The 8,006-nt window shown below is 49.5% G+C and overlaps 2 protein-coding genes across 3 annotated transcripts in view; both read right to left on the bottom strand.

Annotated features, from left to right (window-relative positions):
• Positions 1-1,950: 1,950 nt before the first annotated feature.
• H257_13395 (hypothetical protein) lies at positions 1,951-4,782 on the bottom strand (the record flags this gene model as incomplete). The annotated part of the gene is made up of 6 exons (XM_009840895.1): positions 1,951-2,448; positions 2,550-2,734; positions 2,787-3,441; positions 3,501-3,615; positions 4,030-4,095; positions 4,559-4,782. The coding sequence occupies 6 exons, from the start codon at positions 4,780-4,782 to the stop codon at positions 1,951-1,953; spliced, it is 1,743 nt and encodes a 580-aa protein (XP_009839197.1).
• A 2,615-nt stretch (positions 4,783-7,397) lies between these two features.
• Positions 7,398-8,006, bottom strand: part of H257_13394 — a 2,133-nt gene continuing 1,524 nt past the window's right edge. For both annotated transcript variants that reach the window (XM_009840893.1, XM_009840894.1), the window contains one exon: positions 7,398-7,651. In XM_009840893.1, coding sequence (XP_009839195.1) covers positions 7,438-7,651 — 214 coding nt within the window. In that variant the 3' untranslated portion in view covers positions 7,398-7,437. The remainder of the gene's footprint in view (positions 7,652-8,006) is intronic.

Raw genomic sequence — 8,006 nt, 5'->3', positions numbered from 1 at the left:
TTCAACAAAAGAGACTTTATGGTCTCAAACAAGCTCCTCACCTATGGTACTGGACTTTTGTCACATTCATACCTTCCTTGGGCTTTGCCCGCCTTTACAAAGACCGCTGTGTCTTTCTCAAAGCCCAAGATGATGGTTTTAGCATCGTTAGTCTCTATGTTGACGATCTTTTGATCATTACTCCTACCAAGGCCGCTGCCGCTCTCAAGGAGTCACTATCACTACGCTTCCAGATGAAGGACTTAGGTCCTGTTCGAGATATTCTCGGCTGGGAAATCGTCCGTGACCATCCCAATCGAACTCTGTTCATCCACCAGTCTTGTTACTGTTCTACAGTACTTGATCGCTTTGAAATGTCTACGTCAAAGCCCGTCGCCACACCTTTTGAGTGCACTACGCCCCTGTCCAAGGCTCAGTGTGTTCACCTGAGGACATTGCATTTATGCAAACCAAACCCTATCCCTTGTTCACCTGAGGACATTGCATTTATGCAAACCAAACCTTATCCCTTGTTGGGAGTATTATGTACTTAGCGATGGGCTCTCGCCCAGACTTGGCTTATGCCCTACAGCAACTCTCACAGTTTCTTCTGCACAACCCGGATCTTGCCCATTGGCGTGCTGCTAAACGCGTTCTGCGCTACCTTCAAGGCACATCCCATCTTGGACTCATGTTAGGCGGCCGAGACTATGTCTCCAAGCCGTTTCTCTCCGCTTATGTGAATGCTAATTATGCCATGTGCCCCGACACTTGACGATGTGTCAGTGGACTCTTTATCCTATTTTTCAACAGCCTTATCTCATGGCTTTCGAAGAAACAAGCTATCGTGATCTGTTAACGACTGAGGCCGAGTTTGATGCTCTTACCCTTTGCATTCAAGAATGTTTATACGTTCGAGAACTCGCTACCGAGTTAGATCACACTAGTGATCAACCGATTCATGAGGACAATCAGTCTGCTATCAGAATCGCCCAAAATGCTGAGCATCATGGGCGCTCCAAGCACATTGATGTGCGCTTTATATTTGTTCGGGAGGCGACGAAGTCAAGGCTTGTCATATAGGAATGTACTAGGCCTGTTGGTGATGATGGAGTGTAGTGGCGGTAATGGTGCATAGCCAAGGTTGGGATGAAGTTGGGGTCGGTGGTAGAGTTTTGGCGATACGCCGCAGCAGCAACAACAGGGTTGATGGCTGGGAACTCAGACTCCTAGAAGGTGACGTCACGAGAGTAGATCAGTAAATAAGAGTGCAAATGCATGATAGTATAACCCTTTCGATCATGCGGGAGACCCACAAACATGGCCTTGACGGCACGGGGATCGAGATCGAGATTGCGCGGCACATTGAATGTACACAAACGCGGTGCAACCAAAGGTTTTGATGTGACCCAAAGATGGGTGTCGTTTAAAGACGACGTGGTAAGGTGAAACATCTTTGTTGGATGCCGAAGGAGAGATGTTGATAAGCCATGAGGCTGCCCCTTCAATGAGCATAGCTCGCATCTTTTGGACAACAATGCCGATACGTCGTTCGGCAACAGCGTTTTGTTGGGGGGAGTAGGCGTTGGAAAAAGCCACCCGAGTGTTGTACTTGGGCTTGATAATGCGCCCGAGTTTCTCGTACTCTTTTGCGTTGTCGCTTTGAAGGGTGCCAATGTCCATAGGTGATGAGTGGCGCAGCTCACAAACATCAAGTTTAAGAATGGACATCGCGTCTGTACGAAATAGTTCGTAGGTCTCATAGAGATCTTTGCGAAAACGCATGGGGTAGGACCACATAAAGCAGGAGTAGTCATCTATAAAGACGACAAAGTAGGCAGCGCCACCCGCCGACAAAATCGGGCTTGGCCCCCAAACATCAGAGTGTACAAGGGCTAGGTAAGAGGTCGCGCGGAAGACCGCAGATGAGTCAAAAGGACTGCGCTTGGACTTGGCATAAGCACAAGTCTTTCATAGTTGACCACAAAGGTGCTTGGCCTTGAAGAGCAAAAGCTCGGGGTGTGTCTTTGACATTTGGTTGAAGGCATCAACGCCAGGATGGCCGAGACGGCGGTGCCTGAGGCGTGCAAGGCTAGCTGCAGAGAGCTTGGAGTCAGCCACGAGGCTGGTTAGGCAGTCGGTTGGAACAGTAGTAGTGTCATAGACTGGGATAGGAGTGTGTGAACCAAGCATAGCCTGGGCGACACTCACGGAGACAGAGTCTGGAGTGATGGGGCAGAACGGTTTTGGCTTGAGGACCATAGATGGTCGATAAATAATCGGTGTATAGCGCAACACAGACGAATATGCAAACATGTGCAATTGAGCGTTAAAAGTGGAAAATCCACTGTAGTTCGAGAACTTCCGCAGAGCGGTCTCAAAAGTGGCCATCATGCCGGTGAACATGGCCATCTGGCCCGGATGGATATACTCCGCACGGTGCGGATCGGTGGAGAGCACAAACTTGGGCTGGCAGGGAAAGGAGAATAGGCCCATGGCATTGTTAGTGCACGAAGCACTTCACCAAGAGTGGTGGTAATTTCGCACATGTCGCGAGCCGTAAAACGGACTGAGATGCCCTCATCGGTCGCTTGGCGAACCGAGAACAAATTGAACTGTAGTTCAGGGCAATGTAGGCCAAAGGTGAGGCGTAGAACGCATGGACGAATATCGTCGGCTTGGCCACGGGACGACATATCCACGGCCAAGGTAATAGGGCCATAGCCAAGGACGGGAAGTTGAGCGCCATTCCCGACTGTAAGAGACAGTGTACAGGGCTTGGTTGGGGGTGCATGAGGCAGAGGCACCAGAATCAACAATCCAATGTTGTCGCAGAGCGGAAAAGTCGTTTGGACGATAAGTCACCGGCATAGGTAGCGGCGGGTCACCGGGGTCGCTTTCACAGTAGCGTAGGTCCGCATGAAGGGCAAAAATGCCTTGTCTACCAACAACTTGGAATGGGGGATGGGGACGGACACCGTCCACACATCTTGGGGGCAGTTGGAGAACCACCTTGATCGGTGTTTCCGAAGCCGCGGTAATAATGTCGCTGCGAGTGGCCGAGAAGGCACTGGTTGGGAACAGTGGAAGATCCACTTTCGTAGGGTTCGCAGGAATTTGGAATAATGGACGCGGCGAGTAGAGAGGCAAACGCTTGGTAATAAGTACCTCGGCAGGAGGAACTTCAGCGAAGTCTAGGTCACCGGCATCCACTGGAGATGGAAAGTGGTCGGGTAGTTCGCCCGGTGCATCAGTGATGGGAGCGAGAGTTGTAGCCGCAATAAGCGGACGATTATAGGGCGGTGATGTAAAGACATCGCAGAGTGGGGCAGAGCCCGGTTGGAACACCTTTGGTAAAACCGATGGTGGGTTGGGACGCTGAAGGACCCGGCTGAGAGTGGAGGGAGGCACGAAGTGGTGGGAGGGGATGTGGGTGTTGGCATAGCCGTTGAGTCGATTGCCCTCGTGAATAAAAGGACGAGCGGCTGCACGAGCAGCAATGCCAGCCTGGTCATTACGACCTCCACGATGAGTGCGGCCGTAGCCTTGGTCGCGTTGGCGGTCGCGGTCACAGTTATTATCACGACTGTTGTCCCGATTGTTGTTCCACCTGCCTTTCCAGGACCACTAGAGGATCTTGGTCCCCATCAATGTTGGCTATTAGACCCCTGGTTGACACTAGGCCCATCGCGATCATCGCGGTTGTTACGAGGACGTCGGATAGGACGCGTCGGAGCAACATAGTCGCGTTTTCTTTTCTTTTGAGAGGCAAAGCCAGGACGCATAGTGTTGCGGGCATAGTCCGACTTGAGGGTAGGGCACGCTGGAAGTGTGTGATGTGATTGGCAACGCCGCAGTAGAAGCAGGGCTTGTCGGGGTGGTTGACGCAATGACGGTGAGCATAGCACGGAATGGTAAATGCGTTCAAAACATGAGCGGAGCCATCGACTTTCGTAATCGCTTGGGGCATGGGCATAGGGACCACAACGGCATGCGTGACGGCTCCATGTTGGGTTCAAGTTTGAATTGTAGTGGCAGAGCCGTTGTCACCCAGACCAGAAGCTCGTTGGAGGCGGTTTGCCGAAGAGAGGCCCAAACGGCAGCAACGACGACGGACTAGTTCGCGACGGGCATAGTGGCGACGGAGCTCGTCACAACTTCCCACAATTCCTTGTCACCAATAAAGGGTTCGGACATCGCACACATAGTGTAGTAGTTCTAAATATGGTTGTGGTAATCAATGGACGAGATTGCCGACGGATCCAGAGGATTGCAGGACGGCGGGGTCCTAAACACACGGTAGCGTTTGACAACGTGAATGAGCTCCACGGATAGATTGTCGATACAACTCTCATCTGTGAATTTGAGAGTGCGTAGATAACTGGCAAAGACGGTAGGCTTACTATCTATGGGTTTGGACTGGAAAAGAGCCCCGAATTTTGATGTGCTCAACAACCTCGTAGAGACACGTAGTCGCCTGATAGAGGCGGCGAAGATTGGTAGAAATAGCCAATACCAAAACGTTGTACGCCGCAAAGCGTTGATTCGCAAGTTTCTTCGTCGCCTCACGGATAATGACCGCGCGTTGAATGGCGTTCGTGTGATTTCCGCGAGACACGCATGGCGATTGGTCTCCAACAGAGTCGGATCCACAGCGTAGAGCTCAGAGTATTCGACTTGATCGAGCTCGAGGTATATCTTGCTAATGTTGTGCGTATCGGTGTGAATGCCTCGATGGACATAGTCCTGAGTAGAGTAGAACTCAGCAAGGTAGCGGGAGGTCGCTTGGGACAAGAAGTCCATCTTCCACAAGGTGTAGGCTAAATGTCGTCGAGTGGGGTGCCCACGAAGGGCTGCACAGAGGAAGGGAGAAGGCTCATAACCTGTCAAGAGGGACGAGAAAGTAGGTACAGTACTGGCAATAAGTTTAAAGCCACCCTATAATTGTTGTGGTTTGAAGATTCTATTGTAATTATGGTCGTGCCAAGTTATGCAATCAATTCAAGCATCAATTCCATGGCTTTTGCATTCATTTCACCGCCTAAATCTGTTCCTCACTCAACCAAAGCACAAAAACGCAAAATTAGGCAAATTTAACCTGGCAAAAAGTATAAAACCACAGCGTTCTTTATGGTCATCCAAGCGTCTTTAAACAAAAACCACGCGTTTTTTATGCTCCCGCCCTTGCATTTGACCGATTCCCGCCTGTATCAGTTTTCAAACGAAAGTGCACCATGCCAGCCGGGTCCAAGCTCTCCGAAGAAGAGCAAGGTATGATTTTGGCTCTTAAAGCCGTCGGCAAAGGCCTCCGAGAGATTGAGCGCCTCATCGGACGCTCCAGGGGTGCCATAACCCTGTTCCTGAAAGACACCGCAGCTTACAACACGAAAAAGCGTACAGGACGACCGCCCAAGGTCACACGCACCGACATTCGCCGCCTCATTCGGACCGCTTCCAATTCGTTTTTGAGCTCACGAGAGCTTGTGGCGCAATGCCAGTTGACCATCAAGGCTCGTCGTGCCCGCCAATTGCTTGCCACGTGCGAGCACCTTAAGTTTGTGAAGGCCAAGGCCACTCCTGTCCTTACCGAAAAGCACAAGAAGGCAAGGCTTCAGTGGTCGCGGGATATGCTTGTCCAAGGCGCGGACATTTGGACCCAGGTCGTCTTTAGTGACGAAAAGAAGTTCAACCTGGACGGACCCGACGGCCTGAAGCACTATTGGCACGACCTGCGCAAGGAGAAGGCGATATTTTCCCGACGTCAATCTGGTGGCGGGAGCATCATGGTTTGGGGAGCCTTTTGTGCGAAAGGGAAGACCGAATTGGCGTTTCTTGATGGCGCGCAGGACAGTGGCGCCTACATTGGTACCTTGTCGAACTATTTGTTTCCATTTATCGACTATAATTATGGTCGCGACTGTGTTTTCCAGCACGATAATGCCTCCATTCACGCGTCTCGGGAGACCAAGGCATTTTTGAGCGACCATGGCGTACGCGTTATGGAGTGGCCAGCAAAGTCCCCGGACCTGAATCCCATCGAGAACATGTGGGGAATTCTTGCTCGTGCAGTATATACACATGGGCGCCAATTTGCCACCAAAATCGACCTGGTTGCTGCCATTTCCAAGGCGTGGGATGAAGTCGCGCAAAATTTGATCGAAAATCAAAACACTTGAACATGCTAAATTACCAATTTCGCTTCATGGATGAATGGCATGGTCGGCACCAAACGTAGATGAGCGATAAGTAGATGCGAGGATATCGTAGGCGAGCAGTGGTATAGTGCCGAACGTAAACCAGCCAACAGATACATCCTATCCCCCAGTGTTCATCGACAACCTCAAATCGGTCATGTTTGAACGTCGGCGCGATGCACACTACAGCATATAGGGATGGTGCAAGGTCACAAACTGTTACACATTGTACCTAATGCACTGGGTTGTTGATATGCCTAAAGATTGGGAGCCGTGCCCTACCGGTAGGTGCTCCAGAAGAGCCGCAACAACGCACACAGCGGCAGTCCTACTTACATTTGAATTTTTCCTGTGGCAAAAGCACCTTCCCAACATGATATTTCCCGAAGGATTTTCAGGGAAATTGTATTGGAAAATTCGTGTGGATTCTTGGTATACCAAATGTGAATTTTACTCCCTGTGTGGGCAAAATCGTAAAAGTGGGATTTTAGTCCCACACTATTTAGATGTTAATGACTACGTCGAATCGAATCGACGCTATTGGCTAATCCATTTTTGAGTGGATTTGATTGGCTCTTGCATAAAGGCAAGTATATTCAACCAATCAGAACTCAAGCGTGACTCAATATTGATTGGACAAACCACGCGATTTTTGGAAGTTTATAGCGAATTCACAATAATGCAGTTCGTAGAAATTAAAATCATGTCGAGATTCGAGTGTTGATGGGAAATGAACTAAAAGGGTGAAAATAGCTGAAAACAGTTCCGAGCCACCACCTGATTTTATCCAGTTTTCTCTAAAATTCAAGTAAAGTTGCAGGTGATTGGTTGAAAATTTCAGAGTGATTGCTTTCTACCAATATGTATCGTGGTACAGAACCCAGTTGTCACGGAACTGCGACAATACAGTACGTCTAGTAGTACTATTAATAGTTATTAATAGTACTATTTACTGTTAACGTGCTCCCAGTGTACTAGTACCACCAATAACACATAACACAAGTCGGTTGCGGGGTTCAGTTATTGTCCTTTTACCCAAAATTTGGACTTTTGTGCTGGTTCGCCAAATCTATCGATCGATTCTTTGTACTGACTTTTGTATGTAAAGGTAATCCAGTTTCACACTAATATAATTCGCACACTAATTCGATGTTGAATTAGTCGAAGAGTGGATTTGATTGGCTACTTGTTTCGTGATCTGGGTTTTGATTGGTCGATCGATTGCGTCCCCACTTTAATTTCGAATTGACTTGATAATAATGTACTACCCGCCCATTCCTCGCTCGTCGCCGTCACTGCCGTCGTGGTACTCTTCTTCCTCGTCTTCTTGATCGTTTTCTTTCTGAATGGACGGCTTGGTCAAGCTCGGAAACACCAGCAGGCGCTGGCGCCAGCAATCCGCCAACTGGTCCTTGGCCGAAGGCAGCATAGCATCGTTATCCTGCATCATGGCTTCTACGTACGCCGCCGACGACTGTCTACTTTACACATCAGTCACAATTCCGGTACTCAAGCACTCTTCCACGATTGTACTAATTAGTACCTAATCTTTCCTCGAGTACCTAGTACTAGTACCTATTCCTACCACATTCTCCCCACAGCATCACAGTTGTAGTACCGAGTACCTAATTCTACCACAGACGACTACAAATCTCACACCAGTCAACCATCATTCAACCCCTGTGCCCTCCAGATTACGTACATCCCAATCAGCCACAATTCACACAAATCTATGCCTCGAGTACCTTATACCACATAGTACCTAGTACCAACTTCCAACCACCACAGTATGTACATACTTTGCGATCGGGGGCGACAGCTGCGCCACCACAG

The sequence above is a fragment of the Aphanomyces astaci genome (genome assembly GCF_000520075.1).
Source record: "Aphanomyces astaci strain APO3 unplaced genomic scaffold supercont1.48, whole genome shotgun sequence".
Lineage (NCBI taxonomy): Eukaryota > Oomycota > Saprolegniomycetes > Saprolegniales > Verrucalvaceae > Aphanomyces > Aphanomyces astaci.
This window is presented reverse-complemented; position numbering and strand designations above follow the sequence as displayed.